Source organism: Maniola hyperantus, chromosome 1 (assembly GCF_902806685.2).
Source record: "Maniola hyperantus chromosome 1, iAphHyp1.2, whole genome shotgun sequence".
NCBI lineage: Eukaryota > Metazoa > Arthropoda > Insecta > Lepidoptera > Nymphalidae > Maniola > Maniola hyperantus.
Genome location: NC_048536.1, coordinates 7,849,329 through 7,864,505, shown reverse-complemented (window position 1 = coordinate 7,864,505; position 15,177 = coordinate 7,849,329). Strand labels below are relative to the sequence as shown.

General features: G+C 37.4%; 1 protein-coding gene across 1 annotated transcript in view; it reads right to left on the bottom strand.

Annotated features, from left to right (window-relative positions):
* Nucleotides 1-15,177, bottom strand: part of LOC117996647 (neuroligin-1-like) — a 107,422-nt gene that overhangs the window by 19,522 nt on the left and 72,723 nt on the right. The window contains exons 5-10 of the mRNA XM_034984771.2: nucleotides 13,546-13,704; nucleotides 8,181-8,369; nucleotides 5,769-5,854; nucleotides 4,305-4,472; nucleotides 2,771-2,891; nucleotides 2,067-2,263 (exon numbers count right to left, since the gene is read on the bottom strand). Coding sequence (XP_034840662.1) covers nucleotides 2,067-2,263; nucleotides 2,771-2,891; nucleotides 4,305-4,472; nucleotides 5,769-5,854; nucleotides 8,181-8,369; nucleotides 13,546-13,704 — 920 coding nt within the window. The remainder of the gene's footprint in view (nucleotides 1-2,066; nucleotides 2,264-2,770; nucleotides 2,892-4,304; nucleotides 4,473-5,768; nucleotides 5,855-8,180; nucleotides 8,370-13,545; nucleotides 13,705-15,177) is intronic.

Genomic DNA, 15,177 nt, shown 5'->3' with positions numbered 1-15,177 from the left:
ATTTTAAGACTGCTTAGGTGGAAGTTTTTTTTAAATGGCCTACGTCGGAAGTTTTATTCAGGTCAACCGAACTTCGTTTATTGAATTAAGGATTTTTTATGATACAAATTGAAGAGTATAAGATGTAGATACAAGTGACTATTAAACTAATAAATTCAGAATAAGGCCTACTACAGTACTAATAGGTTCCCAATTTCATATCAGGTTTCACATTACTGACAACATCTTGTCTCATTTCCTTTTGATCATGATAAATTGTATTCAACTTTGAGTCGCCTCTTTTGTAAACGGCACTCTTAAAAGGAAGTCAGGGACGAAGACTTAGTTCATTAATCATGACGCCTTGGGTCACGTAGAGAGAATTCAGCCACCTTTTCGTACCTGCGCCCTTATCAACGGGGAAACAAAAGAATGGCCGTTAAAAATGGAGCACGGAGCACGAGATATGTTCGCTGAAAAAGAAACACCGCTTTTTATATCTTTTGGAATGTATATAAGGGAAAGTTATAGCACACTGTGGAGAGAATACGCGCATTGGGCAAAGTAGATTTTTTACCTGTAGCATTAGGTACAAGTACCTAGGTATGTAGTTATGAAAGTAGTAATCATATTATTATAAATAAAAAAGTGCTTTTTTGTTTGTTGGTTTGTGCTTTAATGAAACCACAACGGGCGGAGCAATGGATCAACGTGATTTTTTTGCATGGATATAGTTAAAGATTTTTAAGTAATAGCCTTTTTATCTCAGAAAATCAAAGAGTTACCATTGGATTTTTAAAAACCTAAATGCATGCGGATGCAATTGTGGGCAATAAAATAAAATATAACACATTAGTGAAAATATATAAAACACATTTTTGTTTTAAAGGTTTACAAGTTTGTGTTAATACGTTAATAACATTGAAGAATAAATAAAATAATAAAGTTTCTGACACGTAAAATTTAATAAAATAAAGTAAAAAATTAACGAATAAATGTCAGTGTAGGTACCTATACTGTTATGGGCTGATTATTTACACCCACCGAGTAAAAAAATAATAAAAACCGACTTCGTTACACAAACACTAAAAATTGAAAAATAATTTAATTTATTACCGAATATATTATGTATACAAGAGTTAATATAGTTCCATAATAATACTTTTTGGTGCCGGTGCCAATTAGCTTTGGCTGCGCGAATCGTCTAGACTTCATATTTTTATGGGACTCCACAATGGCACCTCATTGGCACCGACCCCAAAAAATATTATTATGGAACTATATTATACTCTCTCTCTCTCTCTCTCTTGTATACATAATATATTCGGTAATAAATTAAATTATTTTTCAATTTTTAGTGTTTGTGTAACGAAGTCGGTTTTTATTTTTTTTGTAAAAATTTTTTATTTCACAATTTTTAGTGGCCCCATGGAATTATGCTATGACTGGTTAAAAGTCTACTGTTTACTAAGCTATTACACTGATCGCGAGCAATTTACTCTTATCCGTTGAGGAGTTCCAGTATCTATCTTCGAAGATGTTCATCAGATCTTCACCAAATTGAAATGGGACCAACTTTGAAGTATACCCTTTCAAACAAAAAAATAATTTTCAAAATCGGTCTAGGCGTTTTCGAGTTATCGGGGAACATACATAAAAAAAAAAAAAAAAAGAAGATTCCGACGAATTGAGAACCTCCTCCTTTTTTTGAAGTCGGTTAATGAAGCGAGACAGTAAAATGTCACCGTCCGAGACAGTGCTGTGGTGGCCGTTTATGTACGTATTTCGAAATTGCGCCGAGCACTCGTAGACGTAAGTGTTTAAATACCAACCGAGTACTCGGCCGAGGACACTGACTCGCCACTGTACTCGTTAGGTGTAATCGTACCACATTCGAAACTACTTGCTACCTCATGTTTTGTTTTAGTAAATATCTTCCATGCCTTTACATGCCTTTAGAACAGGTTCCTTAAATGTACTTTGACATCCAAAATGTCAAGTCGAAAAATTCCTAGTAATCTACAAAGTAAGATGAATGCAGAAAGTTCTTTCAGAAACTCTCAATGAAATTAAAATGAATTCCTCACCTCGAGCGTAGCGTCGCGCACACTAAGCGGATTCTGCACAGGTTTGTCCCAGTCCGTGTACTCATTCTTTAGGGTGGAATAAATCTCATTGAGGTGGTAATAGTAGGCGTTGCGGACGAAAGTGCGCAGAATGCGGTCTCGCCGGCTCTCGTTGAATCCGAACTCCAAGTCTTGAGCATTGAATTCCAAGTAAGATTCTGCAAGTAATGGCATGTCATTCATTTGCATAAATTTATGAGCCGCCCGCCGCGGCATTCATATTTAATTAAAAAGTGGGAAAGTTCCCTAAAAGCGCTTTAACATGTTCTATGGCTCAATTTAAGTTGACGTAGAAATGTTTTGTGGATAGCTACGGTAAAGCAACCATAGAACGCATAACTTGACGAATCCATTTCAGATCTTAATTGAAAATAGTTGTGTTTTTTCATGGCCCGATCTTTGAGGGTTTTACTCATATTTTGTTAACAAAGTGTAGGCACATAGGTACGTAGTTTAATAAAGAGCAGGATTTGCAGCACCACGAAAGGATGAGGAAAACACCTCATTACTTAAATGTACAAAATGTATGCGGGTGGCGCCGCTGACATAGATTCTGTTATTAATTTAGATTAAGAGAAAATTAAGACATTTATATAAAGGGCAAGTAGAGGAGAAGGGATTATTCCCATGCCTGATTGCTGTTCTGTGCTTTACACTTTTTCTACCTGTAGTGGTGAGGCCAAACAGAAGTTCTCTATGAGGGAAGTCCGCAAGTTCGTGACCAGCAGCCGTGGCGACTGCTGCCGCACCCGCTCCTAATCTGGAGTTGTCTGTAGGAGGGGGAGCCTGGAGACAATAATAATAATTATTTATTACAAGAAATAAAACACGCACATACAAAATTTTCTAAGTATCTATGAACCAGATCGCACAAACAAAAAGTAAAAGAGCGTGGATTTGACTTGCAGCTCGCTCCGGCAATGCGCAGGATTGTGATTACTAGTATTCATGGGCATAGTATTATAAATCGAATCTTTGAAAAGAACAACCGCCGAGTTTTTGCCGGTTCTTCTCGGTAGGAAAGGCATTCCGAATAAGTGGTAGATAATATGCATTTGACGATTCAAAAGTACTTGTAAAAGTTTATTTGAATAAAAATATTTCTATTCTATTCAATTCTAACTACACCAGCAAGTTTGATATTTTACAGTAGTTACCTACTTATTGAATATTTACAATGATACGAGTAGGTAGTAGGTACATTACGATCGTTGTAAATATTACTCAGTAGCTCCCTTCATCGGCATTAAAACTTCTAAAAGACTTCGTAAAAATACAAAAATAAAAATAAATTATGCAAACATCTAATAAATTCTTTAGCATTAACATGTCGGCATTTATTTTCGCTTACAATATGATTTCTTTGATCTGCGCTTTACAAAAGTTGTAGATGTTATGGAATAAAAACACTTGACGAAAAAACAACCTGAAGCCCCATGTTGAAAAATTTGCGACTTTTGTGAACTAATAATTTGTGAATTGTGAATTACTTGTGATGTGTTTTTTTATTATGTAAATAATTACTGTTTCCAAAAACATCATGACATTGTTTTTAGGGTTATATGTACCTCAAAAGGAAAACAGGAACCCTTATAGGATCACTTCGTTGTCTGTCTGTCTATCTATCCGTCTGTCGTCGTGTCTGTCAAGAAAACTTTTAAGGTATCTACTTCCCGTTGACTTAACATCATGAAATTTGGCAGATAGGGATCGGTAGGTCTTACAGCACAAGTAAACGAATAAATCCGACAACCGTGAATTTGTGATTAGGTAGGTACATCACAAAAAAAAATGTGTTCGCGAAAAAATATATTAACTAAATCTCATATGGATGGCACAGTCCGGTATTACCTTGCAGTGTTCTAAAGTGTTTACCTATCTTGTACGATGGTACGGAACCCTTCCCGTGCGAGTCCGACTCGCACTTGACCGGTTTTTATTTATTTATTTATTTATTAGCATAGTTTATTGCTTGCTTTATTGCTCCAGTCGCGGCCAATTTGCTTTATTGCTATCTCTTTCTCGGTACACTACAATTTTATCCTTCTCATATTTTCGTTAGAAATTAGTTTAGCCCTTTTAGAAGTGTTTTGTTTTGAATGTTTTGCCTTTGATGATGGGTCTTATAGCTAAATACCAAATTTTACAAGATAATATTGTAACCCCGATTTATTCCATAATTCATTTAAGTTTACTTACGGAGGATGGATTTACAATAACCGTGCCATCGACAAATGGCGCAAATCCCGGCAGGAAGCGTGGTGGATCAAGCCGAATGGCAAGTAACTCTGTAAGGGGCTTGTTGCGTAGGCACGGTGCCAGGTCGTCTTCCAGCAAATCCCCGTGGCACCCTGTCTGCTCCGCAACCTAATAAACGTAAAGCAAAATGTAAACATTCCCAAACTGTATCCTATACCGAAAGAGGACACTACGCTTAACAAAAACTTGGCAAGCAGAAAAAGGTCAATTGCTAAACCTGCAAAGCGCAAACAAGGTCTGTTGATTAGGTTTACTATTTCATGTAAATTATATCTACTTTTACTAGGCCGTAATGTTAGCTTTATTCAAGTCTACTTATTCGTATAAAACATTGTTTTGAAGTATAAAAAGCAATGTTAAACATGCTTAAACTTTATCCACCGGCAAAAGCAGGCATCGCTTTTAACTTTGCATGTTAAACACTAATGCCTTCATTAGTTTGTGGAGTTGAGTTTAACCTGCAAAAGCGCAGTAAACTTCTAAGTTTACATCTTTAATTATGTTACTTTCACTCAAAGATATTTTACAACTTCAAATAAGCGAAACTCATACAATTTGTATTTTAAAAATGAAGACAAACTTGTACGCTCTAAAAGCCAATAATTGGGAATTGAATTGAATTGAACTTGTACGCTTTTGTGTGTGACACATGCGAGGAGCGACACGGGCTACATAGATATAGGGTGAAGAGTTTATCCAACTTTTGACACCTACGAGCGTGGTTCAAAAAATAGCTGTCCGTTACCAGGGTTGCTTTTACTTAAGTTATGATGCCGGGTTCGATTCCCGGCAGGGGCAATTTGGGAATATAATTTCTAAATTGTCGCTGGTCTGGTCTGGTCTGGTGGGAGGCTACAGCCGTGGCTAGTTAACACCGCTACCACCTACTATCTTAGACTCACCTGATGATAAGTGATGGTCACTTACCATCAGGTGAGATCGCAGTCAAGGGCTAACTTGCAATGGAATAAAAAATTAGTACAGTATGCGGCAGAAAATATTGTACATCGTCCTTTAAAATGAGATTTCGGCTTTCTAGAGCGTTGTCTCTGTCACTCATACCTATTTGACGTTTTGTCGGTCTTAACCACAGATAACGGAAATCTAGTCCGTGGCCTTAACTACAGAGACAATGGTCTACAAAACCGCTATCTCTTCCTAAAGGTCGATGTACATTATCGTTTGCCGCGTACTGTATATGATTTATATTACCATACCTATTGCTATAAGTATACAAACAACGTAGATCTATGTAAATCTTGCTAAACAAAAAAGGGCAAATGCCTGGAAAGCGCAACATAAGAACCCGGTAGAGCTTGGATTAGGTTTACTAATTTACTCAAATTACTTTCACCGCCTCGCTCAAAGCTAACACTTAATACGCTTTTATGTAGCGCTGTCTACCTTTCTTTTTATCGTGAGCGGTTCTCTCTGCAACGCCCAAGAGCTGAGTCCCGACCCGCTTAATAAGATGACGCGCCTCAGTAGTTCTGAAATAGATTACCTAATTAAATTTTGTTCTTTCCGTGGAGGAGCAACTGATAAACGTAAGCTATTGGGGAAAACATTTTGGTCCAATAAGGGCAATCAATTAACTCGATTGGATAAAGTCCTTGTAACCAAAGCGGAATGAAGTGGAGTGTAGTTTTTATGTTGATTTAATTAATTAGTGTTGCAGGGGATGTATAAAATGTACAAGAATTAGATTACGTAGAATGTTGTGAGTATGTGTGTGTATTAACCTTTTTCTGATTATTCCATCAGGCAGTAATAAGCATGTTGGTAACATTAACGGCTAGCTATCAAGTAAATTTTATAAGGTGTACCGTACCTATAATTAAAAATATTTTTGTGTCTACATAATTAATTAACTTTCTCCACGGCCAGTATAATTATATTAAGTGAGGACTCTTGATATACCAAACTAATTAAATCCGCCGTTCTAATTATTACATACTTAAACTTATCACTTAAACTTACAAAATCTAGTTCCAAGCATCACTTGTAAATGGGAGCTTTGTTGCAAAAACCACGAGTTCCTCAAATACCTCTCATAGTAAGAGAAGTAGCTGTTTAATACGTATTTGATTTTCATATCTTTTTGTACGTTGATTAAAACAATTTCGTACATTTATTACGTCTCGGCAGATCTAGGAAAACTTGGATGCAAAAGTTTAGCTATTAGGTAACGCGTCGTAAATAGTTCGAATGGTATTTCCATTGGAAATGAGGGTCTACCGACGTAGTTTGACAAAGTGCAGTGTGACGATCGAAATCACCTATGGTTGGCCGACATTCGCTCATAATGCAGTGTTACAACAAAAATACCTACCATAAATTCAACCAATCACAATTTAGGTTGTAATAATGATTGATGTCACTTTACCAGATACAGCTGGTTTAAAATTTTGACATAAAACGATGATTCATATTGTGACACGGCCTTTATAGTAGAGCAAGATCCCAGGACCGTATTTATTTATTACCAGGACAGTAGATACCTATTTACTTTCTGTGAAACAAAATTTGTGAGATTGAGTAGAGAGTGTCCGAGTTAACGTACTAGCTAGCCGTGCTAGCTTGTAGCTTGCTGATGGCCAATTTTTAAAATAGGTATCAACTGCTAAAGGTATGCTGTTATGTATGTATATGGCTGTATGTTTTACAAAATATGGTTAATCCGTATTTAATACTGCCAGACACTTCCCACTGGCAGTAATTTCCGCCAAAGCTTTAAAGCTCGCGATAATAGCATATTTCATCTTATTTATAGTCTGAGTCGTAATTTTTATATTATGATCCAAAGGAAACATACATCAAAATCAGCACTCAGACTAAGAAAAGTGAGTAATCTTTTCACGTACCTTTAGCCGCTGATATCTTTAAATTAGCCGTCGGCACAAACTAGCAAATATATAGGGTATATAATATAGGGTACTTGGTACGTTAAAAGTACATACCTACACACTAACACTACTCTACCCCTCACATTTTGTTTCTCAGAAAATAAGTAACGTCTGGCGGTTCTGGGATCTTGGACCTTAATACATAGTGACAAAGGATTTCAACGAAGCTCTTGACACGAAAGCGTAATGAAATTCGCCACAGGCCGGTCTAATTATAAACAATGGGTGGTTCCATGCATCACTCGTGAACGTTGTTTGCGGAGGCCGCGGTCTCTGCTGTGGCGATTTCAGAAACGTAACCGTGTAATTCTGCTCTATTATGCCCCTTTTTCCGTGGGGTTCGTCGGTAATTAAAATCCTGAAATGATTTTTCAACTGTCCGCAAATACAAAATATTACGAGTTTAATTAATCTCTAGATAGGTACATGACATAACATAACGTTTAATTGTAATTATAACTATCCATATTATAACCATAGTACTATAACCATAATATAACATTTATTTGTAATTATAACTTATTTATGAAATCAACTTAAATATAAACTAAAATTGATTTTTTGACTAAAATAAATTAAATTAAATCTAAAACCTCATCGAGACAACTGCATCAATGCATTGTACCCAAGATGCTACCAGCAATGCTCTTTTGGATGGTCAAACTAATTCTTTGTCCAAAGTAGGTGACAGCTCTTGGATCCCCGGTGGACTCGATAACCCTTTTTGATAAGTTCGACCCCGGGCCCCATGAATTAGTAGGTATATAAGAACGAACTTCCATTTAAACTTAAAATATTTATTGAAATATTATTAGTCTGATTTACTGAAAACCGGAGGAAAAAAGAATAAAATTGTATTTCGCGTAGAGGTATAGTGTTGTTTAGGAAGTAACGAGTAAGTTTAACATACCTCTGGCAACCGGCGATACTGCAAGAAAGTTGGCGAGCGCTGCTCCAGTCCCATGCCCCATCAGTGTAACCTTTTCGGGGTTCCCTCCAAATGCTGGAAGGTTTTCCCGCAACCAATGCAGCCCTGCCACGAGGTCCATTAGCCCGAAATTACCCTGTGCCGATCCCCTAGCACCAGTCTTTAAAAAACCTGAGGAATTTATTTTAATTAGATACTTATCAGGTTATAATATTTACAGTCTTTTCCAAATGTGCCTAGTTTTATGATAATTTTTGTTTGACAAAATAAAGTAGTATATAGGTACGCAAATAGACGTATTTCATGTATAGTACGCGACAGGTCGAGATTACAATGGGGGTATGAGGCGGGGGGGCGCCCCGCACATCCGCATGTCACCCGCGCTCGCCCGCACCGGGTTAGCACGGGGTCTATGCGGATGTGCTGGGTGTTCCTTCCCCGATTGCCATCTCGACCTGTACGTACAGATGTAATCCATTTTGTTTGACAAAATACAGTATGTAGGTACGTAAATAGAGGTAGTATTTCATCATGTGGTCAATAAACATCGATTGTGTCAATTTGTGGGCAATCTATCAACATACTACACCATCAGAGTTCAGTTATCGGTGAGTGCTAACAAGCGTTTTCACAATGAAAATTTATAGGCTTTATATAAAAGTTTCGACATGACAAATTGTTTGTGGGCTACGTTTGTACCCTTAATTGATTGTCTTAGATTCATTTTGAAAGGCAAGTTCACTAATGGATAAAGAATTAAAAATTGTGTTAATAATATTTAATTTTATAGTGATTGAAAATACAAAAAACAAAAATACCAAACTTATTCTAGAACATAAAAATTACAAATCGAAAATATCATCTAAACCACCGCAACGAGGCAGGGTGCCCAGAACGCTGGCAGCGTTACCTCGTTGAATGGCCAGACTAATATGCTGACCGAGGTAACTGCCAGCCCTCCGGTTAATAATATTTGGTTCGAGTTTAATAAATATTTGATTTGAGCAAGGCAACTGCGACGTGCGATCGCGACACACGACCGTGACACACGACCGAGACACGCAACCGCAACGTACCTACCGGATACGAGACACATATGGAAGGCGACACCAGACCAACGCTTTGTATTAAAATGTAAGGAGACTATTTGGTGACTGCAATACGCGACACAAAAATGTTGCGTGTCGCTGTCGTATACGTTACAGTTGCGTAGCTAAAAGTCTCAAGCCTTTATCAAGCATACGCGGGTACAATAAATGACAGCAACAGGAAGGGTTTAGAATCGCGTGTTTTATGGGATATGCTGATAAACAAGACACATTGGCAATCCCGGTGACATATTACATCCTACCGTTTTACAACCGTGTGATATGTGGACGGACCACACGTAACGCCCAGGGATCGGTTATCGGCAAGCGCTATCGGACAACTAATTTCCATATTAATTAATGTATCTATAGCATCGGAAGCCCTGTCCAATTAAGGAAAGGCCTTTGCACATATAATATTTGAATTCAGATCTTTATAATTGATGTCACTTAAACGCTGAGAAATTTGGCGTTTAGCATTCTGGAGGGTGTCATAAACAAACATTTGTTACTAGCTTATTACCGTGACTTTAGCCGCGTGGACCACACAAATTTGAAATCCCTATTTTACCCCTTTAGGGGTTGAATTTTAAAAATCCTTTCTTAGCCATGTCTCCGTCATAATAGCTATCTGCATGCCAAATTTCAGCCCGATCCATCCAGTAGTTTGAGCTGTACGTTGATAGATCTGTCAGTCAGTCAGTCAGTCACCTTTTCCTGTTATATATTTTAGATTATTAGATACTAACTGATCTTCCAGGCTTCACAGGGAGGAAATTAGATATACAGTAGGTAGGTAGGTAGTACTTATCTACCTTTAAATACATAATAATATAACCAATGTTACATCCGGATAAAGTAGCTTTCTAAAGTTTGAAAGATTTATTAAAATTGGTTCAGTAGTTGCAGAGACCATCGTATCGTATCAATCACAAACAAACAAACAAATCTTTCCTCAATATAATATTATAGTATAAATAATTTTATTACAAGTGTTTTTTTTGTGTTACTATTGTCGAATATTTTTTTTCTAGGCAAGCGCGCTCCAACTTAGACCTCATCATTGCTGTTGTTTCTCAGGCAAGATTGCCGTCAAGTGCGAGCCCATTTCACAACAAGTGAACAAAATGGTGTAAGTATAGTCATATAATATATTTTACACTCTGATAATATTGGCGTAAAATTTTGAGCAATGACTTGGTTAAAACCAGACCAAACCTAATTATGTGCTCGCTCCGATAAACAACACCGAATGTTATCTTCAATAACAATTTAAAAGCGATTTCATGAATATAAACCTTCATCACTTCGTGTGTGACACCACGCCGCCCACACACTAATCTTTCACATATTAGTGAATGAGTGATCTACAGATATGGGACCTTAGTATGTAGATACGATTAAAATGCTTCAGCTAATCCTAAAATTAAAGTTTTAGAAGTATTTAATTATAAATTTTCCTCAACATAACTTCAGATACCCAAACAGATAAATAAAAGATATTTTAAAGGTAGGTGCCTCTTACTACTGGTCTAACTCTTAAAACTGGTCAGAACACGCACATCTAATTATAAGTTCGGTATAGAAATGATAGTTGCTGAACGTTTTGGCGGTCATTATTTTCTTAAACAGTTTTTTTTTTCAGAAATACTTTTTTACGAGGTACCTATTACCTACCTACCCTAGGGGGTTTTAAAAAATTTTTGTCGCCTCACGTTTTTTCAAAATTTTAATATGCCTCAGTATTACGGTAACATTTAAAAAACTATAGCATAAACCTGTTAAATAATTAATATGCATATTAGGTATAAATTTTATACCTAAAAATGTGCTGTAACATACAGCTTTTTTTTTTAATTCATGTGATTTAAACACACATACAGATAGACGGACAGACAGGCGAACTAATGGACTAGGACTGGACGGGTTCCTTGTTTTACTGCGTAACCCTAAAAATTAAACAATAATTTATATTCACAAAGATGTAATCTGACGACGGCGGTGATGGTCGACATCGTATGGTGGTAAACATTCAACACCAATGTTTCAATTTGCGGTGGTCGCACATAACGACCAGGGATCAGGATATTGACAAGCGCTCTCGAACATTTCATTTCCATATTAATTAATACGGAGATTTTGCACTGATAGTTAATTAACAAAAGTTCCACGGCATCGTATTACATCGTTTGGGAGTAATTCACACTAAACGTGTCAATTACTCGTAGAGGGTGGTGCTGTTCGCTCATTACGCGGGGATCGAATGTTGGGGAGTGCTATAAAATCAAATGTATATCATTTCCACGTTTAATGATCAAGATTTTATATTGACCCACTAAATCTAAATACATACAAAGATATTAGTGGCATAACATCGTATATAAGAATGAAAACTAAGTAGGTATATCTAAATATATGAAACTAGATGATGCACGCGAATCCGTCCACGTGGATTTAGGTTTTTAAAACCCCGCGGGAACTCTTTGATTCTCCGGGATCAAAAGTAGCCTATGTTCTTCCCCGGGATGCAAGCTATCTCTGTACCAAATTTCTACAAAATCGGTTAAACGGATGGGCCGTGAAAAGCTAACAGACACACAGACAGACACACTCGCATTTATATTATTAAGTATCGATTGTTATCTACATCTACGGATCAGTAATCGTAGAACACGTAGTTGTGTCGTACCTACAGCCATTCCGAACATAACATGATGGTTCGGAAACCTACAATGACTTATGGCTCCCAATGATAATGATATGAATTTATGTATCAGGCATTTTTTGAAGTCGATATCTATATAGAAGGAAAAGCTGACTGACTGTCTGACTGACGGATCCGGCTGAAATTTGGCATGTAAATTAAAGATAGCTATTACGAAGTAGATATTCGCTAAGAAAAGATTTTTGAAGTAACCACCCCCAGGGGGTATAAAATAGGGGTTCGAAATTTGTGTAGTCCACGTGGACGAAGTCGCGAGCATAAGCAAGTCAAAATTTTATGGTTTTTAGGGTTTCTGTTCAAACTTTACACCTAGAGATGAGAGTCGGAGTTATAAAACATCTCTACTCTATAAGCCGCTTTGTGTAAATTTCATAAACAACTAAATATTTTTGAAAGATAATTTGGCTGTACAAGTATTTTTCAAAGAGAGTTATTTGTTTCACTTCTTAGAACTCATTAGATTTCCCTCTAAGAAAAATATACCTAGACAAATATTATTACTGTATCAACTTAATTTATTTATGAAAATATTGTCTTATTTGCTTTGGTACTTGAAAAGTAAAAAATACTTACCTACCTAATATAAAAATATAAAAAAAATATTTTCCTCGAGAAATATAAAATGACAAAGAACTACGGATAGCAGAAAAATCTGATATAATTTTTCGTTTAAATAATGAAATTATTGTAATGAACTAAATGAGAAGAGAAAAGTAAAATTATAGGTAAGTAGGGGTATTTACGTTTCTTTAGATAAATTTAAAAAATAAATAATAAGTATAGTCGGCGGCTCCTCTGGTGCTGCAAATGTTCATGGGCGGCGGTAATCACTTAGCATCAGGTGACCCACCTGCTCGTTTGCTCGCTATATCTATTAAAAAAAAAAAGTACGCGACAGATCGAGATGGAAATCAGGGTATGAGGCGGGGTGACACCCCGATTGCCATCTCGACCTATCGCGTACTATAGCTACAATCGATCTGCGGACTATCCGACTTCTCGGCTATAAATACTAATATTTGTCAGGCTCACTAATTTAGAAGTTCGCCCGAGGTTCGGGGCGGCATCACTTAAAGAGGCCCCCGTTCTCTTTAATATTTTTACGTTTGCGGATTTTACTCACTGAGAGAGATTTATGAAGTCAAAGTCCAATTTTTTTGTTCAAAGTAAGCACACTGTACACTTTTTGAAGTCTTTAGTTGAAGAAGGAAAGCGAGGAGCGAAGTGAGTGTGAACATTTTTTCTTTATTAATTGTACAGAAACGATCCCTTTGAATTCATAATTTTCCCTCTTTAATTTTGTATGGGGGCCTCCAGCTCCAAGCTTACTCTTATACATCTATACTAAACATTACATTTGGAATTTCATTAAAGAACTTCTTAAGGTTTAGAGAACCCCGGTTTGGAGGTTCAGGCTCGAAGTGTACCACCCCCTCCGTCGCACCCTTTGCCCCTGCTTAATGATAGTGACCACGAGCTGATGATGGAATGTAAAGGTGGTCACAGGAGGTTTTAGTAAATGTTAGGTACTTACCCAGTACACCTAATCTAAAGTTGATAGTAACTACAATGATGCCACCGTGCGCCGCGAGTGGGGTGCCGTCATACGCGTTGCCCGAGCTCCACTCGTAAGATTCGCCGTGCACAAACACAAGGCACGGCAGACCTGCACCCTCGTTCTCCCCTTCTATACCTGCGCATGAAACATTTCTTTAGAACTTTGAAGAGCAATAATGCACGTAACAACGTACACTACGTAACGTAGGATCATTACAGGCATTTTAATTTCTGTTTGTTTCAAGGCTGATGGACGTGTGGCCTTGTTGAGACAAAACATATCAATCAATTGCGATTGTAAAGCGACGTTGACCCAAGTCGGTAACTGAATGGGTAACCGACTTTGGGCTTTCCGAATTTGGTATTTTTGTTTTCTCCGTGACTCGACGAAGAGTACGTTAAGGTCCCGGTTATTATCATAAACTTCCGATAATAACTGTAAAAACAGAAGAATCAAAATCTCGTTCTATAGTCGAATCGTATATGGAATAAGTTGTGATAGCCTAGTGGTAAAGACGCCCGCCTTCTAATCGGAGGTCGGGGGTGCGATCCCGGGCACGCACCACTAACTTTTCGGAGTTATGTGCGTTTTAATTCATTATAATATATCACTTGCTTAAATGGTGAAAGAAAACATCGTGAGGAAACCTGCATGCCTGAGAGTTCTCTATAAGGTTCTCAAAGGTGTGTGAAGTCTACCAATCTGCACATGGCCAGCATGGTAGACTATAGTAGGCCAAAACCCTTTTCACTCTGAGAGGGGACCCGTGTTCTGTAGTGAGCTGGCGATGGGTTGATCATGATGATGATATAGAAGAATTTAGGAACCCACCGTATTCCACGAAAACTCCTACCGTTATATAAATGAACTAGCTTATTCCCGTGACTTCGTCCGCGTGGACTACACAAATTTCAAATCTCTATTTCACCTCTTTAAATGGTTTCAATTTTCAAAAATCCTTTCTTAGAGGATGTCTACGTCATAATAGCTATCTGCATGCCCACTCCAATCTGTTCAGTAGTTTGAGTTATGCGTTGATAGATCAGTCGTCAATTTTTCCTCTCATATATATAGATGGAAAGGGGTCATAACTCTCAGCAATGAGGAAAACCACGCAGGACGCAACGATATAAGGAGCGATATAAGCAGAACGCGGGATGGCTCCTTCAATGCCCCTTTTACAGTTCCGTGTAGAACTAAATTGGTAGGCTACCTATTGAAGAGCTATTTCAAACAAAAATCGTGTTCTATAAAGCTGTCGAAATTGGAACGACACTGGACCTGGACGTCAAGTTGTAAGCTTAGTTTGGAATAAGCCTCAATAGCTCAACGGTTAAAGGAGCGGACTGAATTCTGAAAGGTTGCCAGTTCAAATCCCACCCGTTGCCCTATTGTCGTACCTTCTCCTAGCACAAGCTTTGCGCTTAGTTGGAGGTGAAAGGGGAATATTAGTCATCATGATGAAGTTGGCTAATATTCTTTAAAAAAAAATGACCCTTCTAGTGCACAGAAGGTAAGAGGTCGTTGTATAACAACTTATAGGAGCCAAAACGTTTTTATTTTTCAGACTACTAAATTGTTTAAAAAGACTATTGTAACTATTAAAAT